Source organism: Podarcis tiliguerta (genome assembly GCF_965153285.1).
Source record: "Podarcis tiliguerta genome assembly, chromosome: 9".
Taxonomy (NCBI): domain Eukaryota; kingdom Metazoa; phylum Chordata; class Lepidosauria; order Squamata; family Lacertidae; genus Podarcis; species Podarcis tiliguerta.
In genome coordinates this window covers 4,155,620-4,175,896 of record NC_139542.1, presented here as the reverse complement: position 1 = coordinate 4,175,896, position 20,277 = coordinate 4,155,620, and the positions used below count along the sequence as shown (strand labels likewise).

Sequence of the window (20,277 nt, the reverse complement as noted above, 5' to 3'; positions counted from 1 at the left end):
TTTACCTTCCCGCCGGAGTGGTACCTATTTATCTACTTGAACTTTGACGTGCTTTCAAACCGCTAGGTTGGCAGGAGCTTTGATTGAGCAACGGGAGCTCACCCCGTCGCGGGGATTCGAACCACCAACCTTCTGATCAGCAAGTCCTAGGCTCAGTGGTTTGGACCACAGTGCCACCCGCGTCCCAGCCCTAAAGTATATGGGGCTGCTATTGGAAAGAGGGGAGATCAGCCACCCCACCACAATGCATTTGGAAGCTCTTTACATGTGAACACAGGCATGTCTAGATCCAATCACAAATACAGAATTTTCTCAGACCACTTGCATTCTTCTCATGGAGAGGCAGAAGTAACTGGGTGATGTCAGTTACTGCCTGGTTCCTGTAGTCTGTCTCTCACTTGCACTCTTTGGAAGTTGCTTGTAGAACCACAGAATAATTGTCAAGTTGGAAGGGACCCGGAGCATCATCTAGTCCAACCCCCTGCAAGGAAGGAATCTCAACCCGAGGTCACCCATCCAATTTGAAACCATGCCAGACCCTGCTTAGCTTTGCAAGTGCACTAGCAAATTTTTTTTAAAAAATTCCGTGTGACACTGAAGATGAGAGCAGCATCCATTGCCCAATAAAACCTAGCTAAGTAATACTGATTAAAAAGGTAAAAAGAGAGAGAGCACAAGCTCAAACTGGCACACAAACTTCATCCTCTTGATACCTCAGGGGAGGAAGAATTGTCATGAACCCCACAATCCTGATGGGTTCAAGGTGCAATTTGCTGTCAGAAGAAGAGGAGGGAAAGCACAGACAATGTTGTCAGTGGGATGGGGCCCGAAGGAGAGGAAGGGGACTCACCTCCTTTTCCCTTAAAGAGGCTGGGAAGGGGGAGGTTGAACAACTGAAGGAGGGGCTATGAGTGGCTGAGCTCCGTTCCATCACCAAGAGCTTGGCACCACCTCTGCTGTTGGAAGCAGATCCGTGCCCCCTATCTGGAGAAACATGCACCACCAAGCCCACCAGCCTAGTGGCAAGAGAATTTCTCAAGTGAGTGCACCATGCCTTACTTTTAAAAACTGGCAAAAATTGGAAAAGCAGCAGCGTCCCAACTAAAACAGACTGGTTATCTAAAATGATGGAATACTTCCATATTGACGAACTAACAGGGAGGATAAGAGGAGATATGGGACAAAAAGTGACTAAGGAGTGGGCTATCTTTAAGGAATACATCAAAATTTATGTGGAGAAAGTAGAATTTCTCACAGATACTGAGTGAATCCAGAAAATGATTAGAGTGAAAGGACAGTAAAGTTAAGATAGAAGAAGAGATTAAAGAAATAATGAAATGTGTTTAAGCTAGTTGGAAAAATAAAGTAGCGTAACAAGAACGGCTGGAAGTCAAGTCACTTGGTGGGTTTCCATGAAGGGTAGGTGTGTAGGTATGTTGAGATGTACAGTATAGGTAGGTATTATATAGAGTAATGTAGGTATGTTTTATGTTATGAAAATTAGGTAGTGTGTTGTGTTCGTGTATTGTATAAATGTATATGCATGTGTTTTATATGTTAATAAAAAAAAAAAAAGGCAGGAGGGAGCGTGCCTATTTGTTGAGACAACATCACAAATTTTGTCCAGTCCTGGACCCCTGATATTAGTGCCTCTGGCAATCTGTACCTGTAGTCTGACCTAAATAGCTGTAAGCCTTAATGTCGCTGCCCTTGGGACAGGAGCCAGGACAACAATCTCTAGAAATTATTTGGCCTTACCGTATGTTTCAACAGTAGAAAATGGAGGAGCACAAGAGAAAAACAGTTACTGGCAATGGAGGATTCTGATAAATTTCAAGAGATGCCATCTAAAAGAACAGGAATAGGGGTGTAAACAATCTGACTAATATGGACCAGTGTGAAAAAGAGTGCCCAGAGTCCATTTTAGGAACTTGCAAATTCAGTCTAACTGGGTATGCTATATATTTAATTTCCTCCACTTGAATCCAGTTTGTCATGCACACAGAGAGCATGTGGGTGGATCCTGCCTGCTCACCTTCCTTTTCTGGAATGATCAGCTGAAATGCTAATAAGGAAGAAGTGTGGTGACAGCTGAAATGAATGGCATTATGTGCTTTGCCCAGCTGGCTCAAAGATCTGGAGGTAGATGTGTGATCTTGTCACCAAGTGAGCATTCTTGATGGAATCCAGAATGCGGCAGCTAGACTGGCGACTGGGAGTGACAGCCAGGACCATGTAACACCGGTCCTAAAGGGCCTTCATTGGCTCCCAGGGCATTTCCGAGCACAATTCAAAGTGTTGGTGCTGACCTTTAAAGCCCTAAGCAGCCTCAGCCCAGTATACCTGAAGGAGCGTTTTTACATGATAAATACCAAGGTCTACACACTATTTCTTAGTGCAGATAATAAAACTTTCCTTACTATACTATAATGATGATTTGTATTTTGTTTTAAACCCCCCCCCCTTTTTTCAACTGCCCAACTAAGGTAGCCTTAAGAACTTTATGCCTTTTTCTAAAAAATAACAAACTAGCTGATATTGCTGGTGTTTATTACACGTGAGCCATACATTTATTGTATTTTTTTAAAAAAGAACCTAAGGGAACTGTCCTATCTCTTAACAATAGGTATATCTGTAAGCAACATTTTAATGAATGAACAGATCTGTCTTTTTAAAGGTCACAAATATCTCTAACAGTACAGTCTACTACCTAAATTATATATAACGTTTCATTTTCTTACCGTAGCATAGGAAGCTTACATCTGATAAGAAATTAAGTACAGTATTGCCAGTATGTCAATTCCCTCACTTTTGAGGGAAAGGGTGACATTAACTGTCCACTTTTCCCCCTTGGCTTTCAAAACTTCTAGGAGTTGCTGTCATCAGTACTGTCCCTGTTAGCACCATCAAATCCACAAAAATGATGATGAAGTTTGAGATGTGACTGGAGCACAAGGCAGAGCATGACAGGGTGCCTGTGGCAGTAACTAGCGAAAAGACCCTGATGTTGGGAAAGATGGAGGGCACAAGGGGAAGGGGACGACAGAGGAAGAGATGGTTGGACAGTGTTCTCGAAGCTACCAGAATGAGTTTGACCAAACTGCGGGAGGCAGTGGAAGAAAGGAGTGCCTGGCGTGCTCTGGTCCATGGAATCACGAAGAGTCGGACACGACTAAACGACTAAACAACAACAACCATATTTTATACCAGAAAAAAAAAATGCTTGCTACTTAAGCAGACTGGAATTTCAGCAGAGAAGCCACAGTAAAAAGCACCTGCACTCAGTCCCTTGTTGTCTTCTCCAAACTGTGAACTCTCAATATAAAACAACAGAACTCGAGATGGCCAGGATCAACACCTGGAAATTCCTCTGAATTGTGACTTCGCTACAAATATATATGTACATACTTTAAAAAAGGTCATTGCTTATTAAAATAATTATAAAAGAAAATATTTAAGAGTACAGTGGTACCTTGGTTTACGAACAGCTTAGTTTATGAACAACTTGGATGAAGAACGCTGCAAACCCGGAAGTAGATGTTTTGGTTTGTGAACTTTGCCTTGGAAGCAGAACATGTTTCGCTTCCTGTTGAGTGTGTTCCATTTGTAAACCGAGTCCCCCGCTGCTATGAGAAAGCACGCCTTGGTTTAAGAACACTTTGGTTTAAGAACGGACTTCCGGAATGGATTAACCTCGTAAACCAAGGTACCACTGTACTGTATACAGAACATACCCAACAGCCGTGTGTGTGTTGCATTGGGTGCTTGCTGCGTTCTGGAGTCTTCGGTGACAGTAATTGAGCCTTCCTCCATGCTTGGGAACTCTGTCAAGTCACGGGTCCCACTGCTCTGACTAAGCCTTCTGCCCAAGGCTGCTGGCAGGTTGCTTGTGTCTATTTCTACATGAGGCTGGTACCATGTTTTCATTTCCTGAAAGTAAAATATGGGGGGGGGGAGAATAGAAAAATGAATGATTCTTCAAGGCAAGCTTTAAAGAACCTATAATTTTCTCCAACAACATTTTTTTGAGTGTATATGCATTAATAAATTATTATTATTATTTATTATTTATACCCCACCCATCTGGTTGCGCTTCCCCAGCCACTCTGGGCGGCTTCCAACAAAATATTAAAATACAGTAATGCATCAAACATTAAAAGCTTTCCTAAAGAGGGCTGCCTTCAGATGTCTTCTATAAAGTGTGGTAGTTGTTGTTCTCTTTGACATCTGATGGGAGGGCGTTCCACAGGGCGGGCGCCACTACCGAGAAGGCCCTCTGCCTGGTTCCCTGTAACTTGGCTTCTCACAGTGAGGGAACCACCAGAAGGCCCTCAGAGCTGGACCTCAAGGTCCTGGTAGAACGATCCGGGTAAAAGATATGATTGCTTATGCATCAAAATAGGTAAAGGTAAAGGGACCCCTGACCATTAGGTCCAGTTGTGGCCGACTCTGGGGTTGCAGTGCTGATCTCGCTTTATTGGCCAAGGGAGCCGGCGTACAGCTTCCAGGTCATGTGGCCAGCATGACTAAGCTGCTTTGGCGAACCAGAGCAGCGCACGGAAACGCCGTTTACCTTCCCGCCAGAGCGGTACCTATTTATCAACTTGCACTTTGACGTGCTTTCGAACTGCTAGGTTGGCAGGAGCAGGAACCAAGCAATGGGAGCTCACTCTGTCGCAGGGATTCGAACCGCCGACCTTCTGATCGGCAAGTCCTAGGCTCTGTGGTTTAACCCACAGCACCACCTGTGTCCCTTATGCATCAAAATACTGTATATGAAAGAAAAGATTTGAGGACTCCTTACTTCATGTGGCCCAGTTCTCTGCCTCTATCTGGAGTTCTATTAGGACCTTTGTTTTTCCCCCCAGTCCTTTTGGTTAGTTTAGAGAGCCAGTGTCTCCACCCCTCAGCCATGAAGAACACTGGGTGACCTTGGGGTACTCACTGTCACCCAGCCTAACTTATTCCACAGGGATATGGTGATAACATGCACTACTGTGTGAATATTCTAACTGGATGAAAAAAAAAGGAAAAGATTGCAAAATTACCTGATTAGCAGTAGATCTATGTCTGATTGCTTCTCCCAAGGAGATACCACTGACATATGAAACCTGAGTCCCACTGCTGCTTTGGCTTAACAGCTCTTCTTTCGGACCTTGACGTGGTGGCGTTGTTGCAATAGGCTGAAACAAACAGATCTTTTTAATGATGATGGCTGGAGAAACTGGTATTTTGTCCTATTTTGTCCTGCAGCACCAATTAGTTTCTAAGGTTTTACAGATATTCAGCAATATTTTATATTGCTTGCTTAAGTCAGTGAGGAAAGAGTTGAATACTACGTTGGAACAATGAGTTAAACAGCAACATCCAATTATCTGAATAGTCGCAGGAGCACCCAAAACATTTCTCAGTATCCAAAACTTAGTAAAACAATACTGCATGGCTATCTGTCATGGATGCTTTAGCTGAGATTCCTGCATTGCAAGGGGTTGGACTAGATGACCCTTGGATCCCTTTCAACTCTATGATTCTATTCATCCACATATTATAAAAATATGCATTTTCCAGGCATGAAGAAACAATGGATGTTTAACAAACATATTATTGAAGAGACTGCCTTGTGAAAAGTTCCTGTTCTTCTCTGGCTTCTTAATCTCCTCATGCCTCAGAAAGGTTAGGATCAGTCCAATACATTTATCTTATACAAAATGCTTATTAACAGTATAGAAATTTATTTATGCATGCAACTACAGCTGCAGGAATGTTACTTGCCTAAAAATGGAAAGAAGTGGTAGGCCCAATGAGAGAAGAATAGATACAAAAACTTATGGACTATGCAGAAATGGAAAAACTTACCGGAAGAATAAGAAATCAAGATAACAAACTTTTTATAAAAGAATAGAAATGGTTTATTGAATATTTACAGAGAACTTGTAAACAGATAAAAACATTGGCAGGATCTCTTTCTCTGCCCATCTACCCAACTCAGCCCTTCCACCTGCATCCCAAAACTCATTTTCTTTCTGCCCCCCCCCCCACTTGTTATCAGATATTACAATTTCCCCTTTACCTTTGTGCCTACAAGCTGATGTAGTTTGGTAATTAAGCCAGCAAGCTTTTATTTTAAGAGTGAGGGTGTTGTTGTTGTAAAAAAGGAAAAGGAAAAACGTTAATGGTCTGACATATCCTGTGCACTAGACAAGGCCCTCACTCCACCTTCCCACCTTAATTCCAGTTTATTGAAGGAATTGAATAGGATGCATACACCACTCCTGGGCAAATCAAAAGTGGTGTGTGATGAAGCACGAACAATGAAGGCAATTAGTACTGGGTAAAACGCAAACGGTATTGATTTTAGATATGTTAAGCAGAGGTAATTATGTGGGTGTTCTGAATGATAATCAAACAAGATGAGTAAAGCAGACATTGCCTTCAAAGGGGTCCACAGAGAGCAGATGGAGACTAAAACAGAAGAGGAGTAAATCCACGAGGGAGGGGGCTACATTTCTTCTTAGTAGGGAGAAGAACCCAAATGTAATAGCTGTATTCTGAACTGAGCCTGGACATTGTGATCGTACCACACCTCTGCTTTATGAATGCACTTGGCCCCATCGTTCCGCCCAGACACTGAGGTCCAGCGTTGAGGGCCTTCTGGCGGTTCCCTCCCGGCAAGATGTGAGGTTTCAGGGAACCAGGCAGAGGGCCTTCTCGGTATTGGCACCTGCCTGTGGAACGCCCTCCTACCGGATGTCAAAGAGAAAAATAACTACCAAACTTTTAGAAGACATCTGAAGGCAGCCCTGTTTAGGGAAGCTTTTAATGTTTAATAGGTTATTGTATTTTAGTGTTTTGTTGGAAGCCGCCCAGAGTGGCTGGGGAAACCCAGCCAGATGGGCAAGGTATAAATAAATAGTAATTATTATTATTATTATTATTTATTTATACCCTGCCCATCTGGCTGGTTCGGTTCTAGGCTAAATTCAAATTGCTGGTTTCAATCCTTCACGCCTTTTTTTTGTTTGGGACCAGGGAACCTGAAAGATTCCTTGCCTCCGTACCTACCTGTCCATACTAAAACACCTCTGGCCTGCGGGCCAACGTAAGCCTGCCATGGAAACCAAGTAAACTAGCACCTGTCTGTCTACCAGCTATTACCAGACAAGCGAGCTGTGATGGCAAAGAGTTATTTTGATACTATGGCAGCACAGCAAAAAGGAAGAGAGTTTAAGAAACGGCGACAGCAAAGGTGAAACGGGAGGGACGGAGACCATGACAGACAGTTAGGAAAAGACTGCTACCTATTTAAAAAATGGGACATCCAGTTTCTATGAAAGGATCTGCTAACTGTGATTGGAGGGGTCCTTTACAATATTTGCTTCTCATACAGCCTGCTTTGCCTCCTACTTCTTTGCATCAGCATCTCATCATATCCTTGAGCACCATATGCCAAATTGCTTGATGTAAACTGGAAACCCTATAAAAGAGATCTGGCAACCAGATAGAAGGGAGATCCTTCTGAATTCCAAAACAGGAGACTAGGCTTCCCTTCGCCAGCATCTAATGCTGAGTATTTTACAGTCATACCTAGGGATAAATACGCTTCAGGTTGAGTGCTTTCAGGTTGCGCTCCGCGGCAACCTAGAAGTAACGGATTACTTCCGGGTTTCGCTGCTCACGCATGCGCAGACGGTCAAAATGACGTCACGCGCATGCGCGGAAGCGGCAAAACGCGACCCGCGCACACAAGCTGTAGCATCTTACATTCTGTTCAGGATGCTAACGGGGCTCTGGAACAGATCCCGTTCACATCCCGAGGTACCACTGTATATAAATTTAACTCACCCAACAGGATCCACGGCATTTGGAGTTGGCGTGCCTTTACTTCAGAGCCAAGCAGTATATAGAGAATTCAGGACATACCTTAGCTGTAACCGTCCTTGTCAGGAGAATGAATGGGGCCTGGGGCACCCAAGAGCAGTGAGATATTTCAAATACCTCAGCACAGGAATGAAGACCCAGCAAGCACCAACACGGCAAGGCCTCCCCCCACCCCCCCAACTGCCAGGTGGAGGGAGCCATGCCCTGTCTAAGCCTCAGCTATACTGCTGTCATAAAGACTGAGACCTTTGTGAGATTCGGTTGTCTGCCTCACCCTGACAACTTTCACAAATTATCACATCATGTTATATCCTGATACAGACTGAGGGGAAGCCTCCATGCCGAAGCAAATACACAAACGTAGCTAGTTGAGCCCAAAGAGCCTCCTACTCATTCAGGCTGCTTTCCTCCTTTTATTACTAGAATTCACTTATTAATTGCCTTCTCCACACATAAGATAGTTAGAAGCGCTTAAAAACACAAATGCAACAAATACATTTAGAACAGAACTACAGTAAAACCCTGGGGAGCGATATATACACAAGGCATATGCTACCATCATGAATGAAGATACTATAATTCAAATCTGTATGGTTACACACTGCAAGCACACAGATTAAGTATTAACAATAATTCTTTGGAGGTGTCTGAAGGAATGGATGCCAGTAATGAACACCAAATAGAATATTTCATATCTCAAAAGAAAGTTAATTAACTAGAGGCTCAAAAACTGCCACATTAGTAACTGGAAGAAGCTGACAGCAACAATACATTCATATGACTGGTTGCCAAAGAAAGTGGGGAGGGATGAGGAAATGAAAGAGCAATGCAGAAGGAATACAAATATCCAAGAAGTTACACCATTGGGTGCAGAAACTCTAAAAAAAATATTTACTTTGGTAGCAGCCAGAAAAACAAACAGGAACAAATAGACTTATAACTTCAAATTAATGAAACTGGAATAATCCCTCTCCAGGGATGTGCATGTAATTAAGCTAAGGGAAGAAAACCTTGTCAGATTTTGAAAGTGCAAGAATTAGTTCTCTTCACTAAAATACATATTTTTGCGGGGGGGGGAGACACTGACAGCTATGAACTAAGCTCATTTCATCACAGTTGTATTGATCAATGTGCAAGGCAGAAAAACTCTCAAGTACCTGCTGTATTTAAGAAAACTAAAAAAACAACCAATGATTTCACTCACAGCTGCTGCTGCACTGTGAGTTGGGAAGGCCGCTCCCCCCTCAGGCTGATTCCACCTGGCCCAGGGGGCGGGGCCCAGACTGACTCACCATCGCCAGAGCTTAAGAAGCCTCAGGAGGCACAGGGAGGCACAGGGACATTGCTGCTGCTGCACTGTGAGTTGGGAAGGCCGCTCCCCCCTCAGGCTGATTCCACCTGGCCCAGGGGGCGGGGCCCAGACTCCCCTCTGCTATAGTTCCAAAGACACTGGTGCTGCTGCAGCAAATGTTAAAAATGTTTTTATTTATTTTAAAGTATTTTAAAGGGGTTTTTACTTTTTACTTTGTTGTACCACCATGTACGGTGGTTTTTATTGATGTATGTTTATTTTGTTCCGTTTTATTTTGGTTTGGGGTTGGTTATTGAGTGGGGTGGGGACTGGTGTTGTTTGGTACAATTGTTTTGTTGTTTTGTTGTTTTGTTGTTTTGTTTTGTTTTTTGTTTTTGTTTTTTTGCTTGCTTTCTACTTGTAAATGGAGGTTGGTATGAGGCTTGGGATTGCTACCGTGGTGGGGCGAGGGAGGTATGGCGGTGGGGGCAGATGTTATAGGCGAAGGGGATCGAGATATGGATATGCTCGTACCCCTTCCAATCTGCGCCCCATCCCGAGGAACGAGGGTAGGGTGAGCAAGGATAACTCACCTCCGTCACTGGTGTTGTGCAATGCCAGGTCTATAGGCAACAAAACCGCCACCCTGCGAGATTTCTTTATCTCGCAGGGGGTCGACCTGGCTTGTGTGACGGAGACCTGGGTGCGCGAAGGGGATACTGTTACCCTACGAGAGATGGCGCCCCCAGGTTTCTCCGTCCTCCACCAGTCACGGACTGTGGGCCGGGGGGGAGGGGTGGCACTATTAATCCGGGAAGATTGTTCTTTCAGGGCTCTACCATCGCCATCGATCCCCGGCATTGAATGTGTTGGCCTAGTGTGGGGCTCCGAGGTGAGCTTGGCTGTCTGGCTGGTGTACCGGCCACCTAGCGCACCAGCAGCCACCCTGTCAGGCCTGCTGGAGGCTGTGGCCGGCTGGGCCTTGGAGTTCCCTAACCTATTGGTATTGGGGGACTTCAACATCCATGCTGATGCCGCTCCCTCCTCACAGGCTCTGGACCTGGTGTCTTCCATGGCGACACTAGGGCTCTCCCAGTTTGTTTCGGGCCCCACACATCAAGCAGGCCACACGCTGGATTTGATCTTTGGTGTCGGTATAGATGTGATCATGTTTCCCTCAATGAAGGTGCCATGGTCTGATCACTGCGCTCTGAAAGCCAGGATTGACGTTCCACCCCCACCCTGCTTAGGTGGCGAGCCGATTTGGGCTCGCCCGCAGAGGCTGATGGACCCTGATAGATTCCGTCAGGCCTTGCGGGACCTTGCTCCCCCTGGCGACTCATTGACTGAGCTTGTTGAGGGCTGGAATACCCAGCTCCTAGCAGCCATCGATGAGATCGCACCTAAGCGCCCTCTGCGACCCCGCAGAAACCGGGCTCCCTGGTTTACCGAGGAGCTTCGGAAAATGAAGCGGGACCTCAGACGGCTAGAGCGAGTATGGCGGGGTGCCCGTGACGGAGCCTCAAGAACATCTTATAGGGTTTTTATGAAAACCTATGAGATGGCAGTGAAGGCCGCTAAGAAGTCCTACTTCTCGGCCTCCATTGCATCCGCTAGCTCTCGCCCGGCGCAATTATTTAGTATAATTAGGTCCTTAACGTCCCTTGAAGGACAGCCAAATTTAAATAACAATTCGACACACAGCTGTGAGGCATTTGCGAGCTTTTTTGCGGAGAAGGTCCTGTTGCTCCGCCATGACCTCCCTGCCAATTTGGACACAATAAGGGAACTGGAGGCCCCTCGACTGTCCTCGGGTCCAGTATTGGACCACTTTGACCAGATATCCCCAGCCGATGTGGACAGACTCCTCCGAGCTGGAAAGCCCACCACCTGTCCTCTTGACCCGTGCCCGTCTTGGCTGATTAGAGCGTGTCCAGACGAGGTGCGGGCCCCCCTGGGTGATATCATCAATTTGTCCCTTGGCACTGGGATATTCCCAGGGGAACTGAAGGAGGCAGTGGTGTATCCGCTCTTAAAGAAAACATCATTAGATCCTTTAGATCTATCCAATTACCGCCCGGTTTCGAATCTTCCATTCCTGGGTAAGGTGATTGAGAGAGCGGTTGCTGAACAGCTTGGTAGGTTTCTGGATGAAACATCGGCTCTCGATCCATTCCAGTCCGGCTTCCGCGCTGGTCATGGGACCGAGACGGCTCTGGTCGCCCTAACAGATGATCTCCGCAGGCAGCTGGATCGAGGCGGGTCGGGGCTGCTGATTCTTCTAGACCTGTCAGCAGCCTTCGACATGGTCGATCACGAACTCCTGGACCACCGCCTTGCCGACGTGGGGATCCAGGGCTCAGCCCTTCAATGGCTGCGCTCGTTTCTCTCTGGTCGGGGACAGAGGGTGGCGCTTGGGGGGGAATTGTCATCGCGCCACTCCCTGGTGTGTGGAGTGCCTCAGGGTGCGATTCTCTCTCCGATGCTTTTTAACATCTTTATGCGCCCCCTCGCCCAGCTTGTCCGGAGTTTTGGGCTGGGCTGCCATCAGTATGCTGATGACACCCAACTCTATCTGTTGATGGATGGCCATCCTGACTCGGCCCCAGACACACTGACCAGATGCCTGGAAGCTGTGGCTGGATGGTTTCGTGGGAGCCGGTTGAAGTTAAATCCTTCGAAGACAGAGGTCCTCTGGCTGGGACGGGGCGATATGGGATTGAGGGGGCAACTCCCATCTCTTGCGGGGGTGCAACTAGTGCCAGCATCGTCCGTTAAGAGTTTGGGTGTAATCTTCGATACCTCCCTCTCTATGGAGGCGCAGATTACAGCTATAACAAAGGCGGCTTTTTTTCATCTCCGCCAAGCTAAGCAGTTGGCTCCTTATCTCTCTCGCCCTGACCTAGCCACTGTGATCCACGCGACGGTCACCTCCAGACTGGATTATTGTAACTCGCTCTACGTGGGGCTGCCCTTGAGACTGACCCAGAAACTCCAACGGGTGCAGAATGCCGCAGCGAGACTCCTTATGGGGTCGTCGCTGCGAGATCACATTCATCCAGTACTATATCAGCTGCACTGGCTCCCGGTGGAGTACAGGATCAGGTTTAAGGTGCTGGTTTTAACCTTTAAAGCCCTATACGGCCTAGGACCCTCGTACCTGCGGGACCGCCTCTCCTGGTATGCCCCACAGAGAAACCTACGGTCTGCAAATAAAAACATCCTGAAGGTCCCAGGCCTCAGAGAGGTTAGGCTGGCCTCAACTAGAGCCAGAGCTTTCTCGGCTGTGGCACCAATCTGGTGGAACGCTCTGTCACAAGAGACTAGGGCCCTGCGGGACTTGACATCTTTCCGCAGGGCCTGTAAGACAGAGCTGTTCCACCAGGCCTTTGGTCAGGGCGCAGCCTGACCCCCTCCTCTGGCAATCTGCACAGGGTCCTGCTTGCTGGTTGCCATCAATTTGTTTCTGATTGATTTTATGGTGAAAAGTTTTTAGAATGTTGGATTGTTTTTATTGTTGTTAGCCGCCCTGAGCCCGGCTTTGGCTGGGGAGGGCGGGGTATAAATAAAATTTATTATTATTATTATTATTATTCAGGCTAGGCAAATAATAGATAACCAGACTAGAGTCTACTGTAAACAGTGAAGATGTGAAACCATCAACCTAAACTGGAATAAATGTTAAGACCCATGTATGTTGTCCCTAGGGAAATGCTGTCCCTAAAGAAATGGATCATTCAAGCAGTAAACACAGAGCTGAGAGAAAATAAATAAGGAACCTAGGAAGCTGTCTCATACAGATCAAGCCAGTGGTCCATCTAGCTCAGTATTCTTGGCACCAACTATCAGCGTCGTTCGAAGGTTTCGGAAAAGAAGCCTGCACAGTCCTACCAGGAGAGATGCCTGGGACCTTTTGCATGTAACAGCTCAGCGTTAAAAGTAGAAATCGTTATACAGGAGACAACCAAGAGGAGGATGAGAAATTCTCGATAGTTTTACAGCCACAAACATTCAGAAAATTCCACGCCATGAAAAAGGAAGGACATATGTATGCTAGGGAAAGAAGAGGTGCCTGTTGGCTTGTTCACTCCCCTTGTTCCTTTTGAAGACTTTGGGGAAGCATGTACTGTACTGCAGTTTAGCAGGCAAGGAGCGAAAAGTAGGGCTGGGCAATATATCATCCAAACCTGGCATGAAGTGCCTATCACGATATTGGTTTCATAATGTTTGATCTGGCAATATCGTGAACCATGGTGTGTGTGCATGTGATGCCAAAATCACAATGCAGGGAAAACTGCGAAGCCAGCCCATTCCTCTACATAAAGGTAAAGGTACCCCCTGACAGTTAGGTCCAGTCGCGGACGACTCTGAGGTTGCGCACTCATCTCGCTCTATAGGCTGAGGGAGCCAGCGTTTGTCCACAGACAGCTTCCGGGTCATGTGGCCAGAATGACTAAACCGCTTCTGACAAACCAGAGTAGCGCACGGAAACACTGTTTACCTTCCCGCCAGAGCGGTACCTATTTATCTACTTGCACTTGACATGCTTTTGAACTGCTAGGTGGGCAGGAACTGGGACCGAACAACAGGAGCTCACCCCGACGTGGGGATTCAAACTGCCAACCTTGCAATCGGAAAGCCCTAGGATCTCTGGTTTAGACCACAGCGCCACCTGCGTCCCTATGCCTCTACGTAGTTCCACCCTTATTACAGACATTGTGATATATCGGTATATCACAATGTTTAGCTGGTGTTATACAGTATTGCAATGCTGGAAACCAGACATTGCCCAGCCCTAGAGAACAGCCCCAAAAAAATTTCAGAGGGGGAAATGGCTTTGATGGTCTAAACTTGACATCATACACAACCAAAAGCAGGTTTTAACACCGCAGCTACCTGCGAACTTTCATGCATGGAGATTCAGAAGAACCAACAATCTTACAGAGGGTTTGAAACAACACTAAACTTTAGCTAATTGTAACTGGAAGCAAAAGCTTCTGGATTCCTGCAGGGTGTCTAGCCTTGCTCCCATTACAATAAACAACAGTTTATAATGAGGTCTGAATGCAGCCAATGCTATACAACCAGCAGAGTTTATCATGTGTGGCACAATCCACCTGTCCCCTCAGAATTAGCTAAATCCTAATTGGAGTGGAAACAGTCAGCAAAGGACGCGTACTGTGCAATGAGCACCTCCACTGATCAGTTCCTGACTGGGATATTTTGACAGGTCACAAAACCTTGTTGCCAAGAAAAATAAAGTATTCGCTCTAGCTGCTTAACCAAAGGAGTTGTGCAGTATGCCAGGATTATTCAGGTTTCCCAGAACTCCGATACTTGCGTTGTCTGCCACACAGAAGTTGAAGGGAGGGTTGTACCAGCACAGCAGAACACAGTGTTAGAAACAGATATATAAGCTAATCGCCAAATGGCACAACGGAATGTTTAAGCACCTTGGCATTATCTTTATTGATTTCATTTCTATAGCGCTTTATATTTTAAAGGATAAAATATCCAAAAATCTCATTTCAAGCAGGTAAAATGGTGGGCATCGCTCCTGCCTGTCTTGCCAACAAGTTTATTAGCTGAGAATAAAAAAGTTCTTTCAGCCTGGTGAAGTCTTCTATATAGCATTAAAGCTTGCATACTATTTCAGCAACACTCACAGGTCAACCCTGCTTATTCAACAGGATCTAGACAGAGGCAAGTCGAAGGAAGACAGACACATCCTGAGTTTAATTTCATGTGAAACCCTGCCTTGCTCCACAGCTAACTCCTTCTAGTCTCTCTCAGAAGTACAAAACTAATGATACACCCTCGAGAGTAGAGACGGGTTGGGAACAAATATAAATCACACTATTTAATTGTTTAAAACTATGAATTAACTGCAAGAGATGCAATTTAAAAGGGTCTTGATTTGGCTCACATATAGGAAGTAACCCAGCCCAGGTACAAATTATTTCAATTTGAAGGATGTATCACTCATCCCTAGGTTCACTAGAGTCCGAATTGATTTTCTGTGCTTGAAAACTGGCAGTGAATATCAAGCCTCTCTTAGGCTCTGATAATTACATGTTATGCTTAATAAAAAAAATCAAGAACGGCTGCGAACATCGACAGCTGAAGATACTAATTTACACCCCAAACATAAACATGTCTAATTGGACTTCAGTAGGGACTTGCTTCAGAACAAACATGCTCAAACCAGGATGCCTGTAGAAGCAATGTTTTCGCTCAAGCATGAGTAAGTTAGGTGACAACCATCCACAGCTACCCCACAAACACATGGGGCAAAAGGCTGCATCCACTCTACCCTCCCACTAGAATGCCACTAAAAGTACTGTATGCCACAACAGAGCTCACACATCCATAATACTAGTTCATGATGGTTCTCCATGGTTTAGAACAGGGTTTCCCAAAGCTGGGTCTCCAGCTGTTTTTGGACTACAACTCCCATGATTCCCCAGCTGGCAGGAGCAGTGGTAGGGGATGATGGGAATTGTAGTTCAAAAACAGCTGGAGACCCAAGTTTGGGAAACCCTCGTTTAGAGGATCCTCCTAGCCTAGACAAATACATATTTTGACTTCCAGAAATTAAAGTCACAGGCATCCACAAAGCAGTGGCAAACAGATCTGAAAACTTTACACCATCACATTTCCAGATGATACTTCACACCTCCTTCCTCCTAGCATAGGGACAAACCAAGGAGTGGCCAACTTAGCATTACACCCAAACCAGCAACATGTGGTTTGTTTCTAAAAAGCTACAAGTACAATTCTAAGCCAGCTGCTCCATGGTTTGCTGGGCAGGAAGGGAGAACTGTTACTTCCGAATGTGGCCAGTGTAAAATAAAACTAATTTTCATATTATTTTTTGAAAACACACAGGCCAATATGCAGGTCTGAAAATTCACAGCATAATAAAAATAGTACATATTTATTTACAAGGAAAGTATCTGCTCAACAAGACCTCAAAAGAAGGTCACAGCTGGCGTGCCTTGCTTTTGAAAAAGGGCAAGTGATTCCCTTCCTACATTTCTGTTCTCCTCTCCATTATAAAACGCCCTGGGAATTTTCACTGGAGAACAATTATAGCAAATAATAAAATAAACTTCACTCAGGCACACTGTAAGCAGTTTACTTGCAAATCCCACATCCCCTGCTAAACTCCTAGTGTCTTTCCTTCAAGTATGAAAGCAACAATGCTAATTTGGATTGCTGCAATGGGCTGTATGTGGGGCTACCCTTGAGGATGGTCGACGGGCTGCCGTTGGTGCAGAGTTCAAAACCCAGGATGCCTGAAGGCAGCATAACTCCTTGCATTGTCGCCAACCTGCGGCGAGCCAATTATGAGATTTTGGCAAGAAGATATAAGGCCCTATGCAGCTCAGGACTACATTACGTCAGAGACCAACTTATCCTTCATATATGGTAGGTCACTAAATTCCGCAGGACAGATTCTCCCTTAAGTCCCTAAAATATCAGAAGCCCATGCCGCAGCAACTCTAAGCAGGGCCTTCAGTTTGGCTGCCCCTGTTCTGTTAAGCCACTTCCGACATCAGGAGAGGTGGGGTTGCGGGCTCACGGCCCCAACACGCGCACGGAGGCTGGTTTCCAGCCCCGCGCGATCCGGGGAATCCTCAGGCCTCGCGGCCCAGGGATCTCCCTCTTTGGTCCGCGCAGCTATTGTGGTTTCGCACCCGCCCGCCCTTTAAGGTTTCCCTTCTGACCTTGCTATGGACTTCAGCTGGTCGCCGTTAAGGGGCCTGGTAGGATTTTTTTCCACTTGGCAAATTGGCACTGACCATTTGGTTTTTCACTTACCTCGTAGCAAATCGTCACAACTCCTTGGTTTTGGCGGTTAGGCATTGGTAGTGGTATTGTTATGTAGATGTGTTGGGGGGGAGGAACGCCATCCCCTCCCCCAAATATTGAAGGGTAGTCCAGTAAAAGATTCCGGGGGGCGTTGCCTCGTCCAAAGCCTATGGAGGCCAGGACCTAAAGTGCGCCCCCGGTCGGTGACCCAGGGGAGTACCTAGTTGATGTCATCAGCAGGGCTCCCTCTGCTGGTGTTAACCCTTCCCAGTTTTCAGGCAAACAGGCTGAAGCAGGATAGTCTGATAGGACCAATGCCTAAGCCAATACTGCTCTTACCTGTAACCAATAAAGTTGTGGCCAATTTTAGCCCATTAACCTTAAATAATTGTGTCCTGTCTCTTTATTCCTACTGGGGGGAGGCAGGAACTCGCCACGCAAAACAACATTCCTATAGAGCTACAAGAAGAACCTACCCTTAATGATTAAATACAAATCCCAAGATTAATTTATCACTGATATAAGATAATTTTGGTATGACTGGATGTTACCAGCGGAAGGACTTATTAAAAGCAAACTTAACTTTTAACAAATCTAACCAAGGGCATGCAAATGCACTGTATTAATGAGAACTCCTACACTGAATGCCAGGTGAAGGAAATGTGCCGTATCTAAAGTCACAAACCTGCGCAACAAAAACAGCAGCCAACTTATTGTACGTATCAGACAGTTTGCATAAAAGGTTATAAACCCAAGATAAAACATACCATCCTTATAAATCAGAGCTTTCCAAACTGTGTGTCGCGACACCTTCGTGTGTCAGCTGCAACGGTTAGCTGTGTCAAGCGAAAGCTCTCATAAGGAGTTAGCTAAACCTCTAGTTTGCTAGTAAAACTGAATTACTGTGTCGCGAAATGATGCGTGTCCAAAAAGTGTGTCACCGACATGAAAAGTTTGGAAAGCTCTGATATAAACCAAGAGAGGTAGAGATTTGCAGGGGACGGGGGGCACGGGGCAAGGTCTCCCTGCTCCACACTGTGTACTAGCACCATGGGAAACACATTTGGGGAGGTCTGCAAGTTCAAAGTGTGCGCAGACACAGACACATCATTTATAACTTTTTGTTTTAATATGGGGGGATAGGATTTCCCTTTCTGATGCATTTCCACACATGCAAGCACAAAAATCCCCCCACATTATTATGAAAGGGAGGGGGGCAGTGAAATGGCCTTAAAAGAAGCCCCCCAACTGAAAGCCCTCTCCCCCTAATTAAAGCCCCACCCCCAATTAAAGCCCCCATTAAAGCTCCCTCACCTCCATAATAATAATAATAATAATAATAATGGTAATATTGGTAATAATGTTATTAATAATAATAATAATATTAATGTTATATTAATCGGGCTGGGTTTCCCCAGCCACATTAAAGCCCCTCACCCCCATTAATTTCCGCCACCCCAATTAAAGCCCCCACCCCCAATTAAAGCCCCTACCCCTCCAATTAAAACCCCCACCCCAATTAAAGCCCCCACACCTCCAATTAAATCCCCTCACCCCAATTAAATCCCCCACCCCTCCAATTAAACCCCCCACCCCCAATTAAATCCCCTCACCCCCAATTAAATCCCCTCACCCCATATTAAACCCCCCACCCCCTCATACTCACGGGAACTTGGCCCTCCTCCTTCTCAGGCCCCTCCATGGCTGTGGGGAGTTGAAGGGAGTCGGGGGCGCTAGTAACGGCAACAGTGGGGGGGGGGGGTTGGCTTAAAGCTCCGCCCCTTCCAGCGCCCCCCGCCCTCTTTTCTCCCTCCCGCTCCCGAGCGAGCCTCCCCAGTCGAGGAGAAGCGCGCATGCGCATGCGCCCGCTCTCTTCCCGCTCGCTCGTTGTTAGGGACTCGCTCTAAGGAGGGCGGGAGGGGGCGGGGGCGGGGCTTCCTCCCGCCCGACGCCGGCGCGAGCGAAGGAGGGAGCCGTTGGAGAGAAAGCCTTAGGTGCGCGCGCAAGCGACGGGGCGGGCAAAAAGCTGAACGTCCGTCCTAGGTCCAGGAGCCAATGGGCTGGACGGCTCCGAGCGTGCCTCGCTGCCACTGGGCGAGGGGCTCCGCGAAAGAGGGCGGAGCCTCCAGCTGCATGGCCGTGCGCGCTCTCAGGCGGGAAAGGGGGGGGGCGTTAAGATTTTTGAAAGACCCGGATGACAACATTCCCTACTGGCCTGCTGACTGCCTCTGAACATGGAGGCTCCACTCAGCCCTCACAGTTCATAATCCTGGATAACATTTTTCCTCCTCCATGAATTTCTCAACAGTCCTAGATTGGGAGGGCGCCCCAGAGGCCATCTAGTCCTGCCAGGAATGACAAGAGGGATTTAAAAAAAAAATAATGTTTTAAATAGTTATTTTAGACTGAGGGTTTTCCCCCCATGTAATTTCATCCTTGTGTTCTTTTTGTAAACCGTTCCAAAGTTTATCAGTTTTGACAACAAAGCAATTATGAAACAAAAAAATATTACTTAAAGAGTACCAAAATTAAAAGAAAAAGTATGCCATGAAGGTGGTCTCACCATCCTCTGAGGCAGTTGGACAGCTAATAACTACCAGGAATTCCTTTAAATCCTTTGTATTGCCAATTGAACCCCATTGGGTTCAAGTCCTACCTCCTGGAGCAACAGGAGACAAATTTGGTCCATCTGTGAGTCTAAAAAACCATCTACTCCTGGGCCACTGAATTGCACATCAGCCCTGAGTGCTCACTGGAAGGACAGATCCTGAAGCTGAGGCTCCAAGACTTTGGCCACCTCATGAGAAGAGAAGACTCCCTGGAAAAGACCCTGATGCTGGGAAAGATGGAGGGCGCAAGGAGAAGGGGACGACAGAGGACAAGATGGTGGGACAGTGTTCTCGAAGCTACCAGGTTGAGTTTGACCAAACTGCGGGAGGCAGTGGAAGACAGGAGGGCCTGGCGTGCTCTGGTCCATGGGGTCATAAAGAGTCGGACACGACTAAATGACTAAACAACAAGCAGAGGTTGGGTGGCCGTCCGTCATGGATGCTTTAGCTGAGATTCTTGCAATGCAGGAGGTTGGGCTATGAAATATACTCCAAGTCGAATGTGAATTTCATGCTCTTTATTCAGCTCTTAGTAGCAATGAATGAAACCTTCCCCCAAACGTCTAGCTATATATATAGTACATTATATACACAATGGGCCCTGCATCATTGGCTAATTCCGGGCTGCTACTGTAGGCCAATCAGGTTTCGGATTCACTTCCTCCAGTTGCCTGATTGGCTGCT

At 46.4% G+C, this 20,277-nt stretch overlaps 1 protein-coding gene across 1 annotated transcript in view; it reads right to left on the bottom strand.

Annotated features, from left to right (window-relative positions):
- Positions 1–18,883, bottom strand: part of ALMS1 (ALMS1 centrosome and basal body associated protein) — a 75,728-nt gene extending 56,845 nt beyond the window's left edge. The window contains exons 1-3 of the mRNA XM_083398107.1: positions 18,651–18,883; positions 5,049–5,183; positions 3,735–3,930 (exon numbers count right to left, since the gene is read on the bottom strand). Of these exons, the coding sequence (XP_083254233.1) occupies positions 3,735–3,930; positions 5,049–5,183; positions 18,651–18,845 (526 nt within the window). The 5' untranslated portion in view covers positions 18,846–18,883. The remainder of the gene's footprint in view (positions 1–3,734; positions 3,931–5,048; positions 5,184–18,650) is intronic.
- Positions 18,884–20,277: the final 1,394 nt, after the last annotated feature.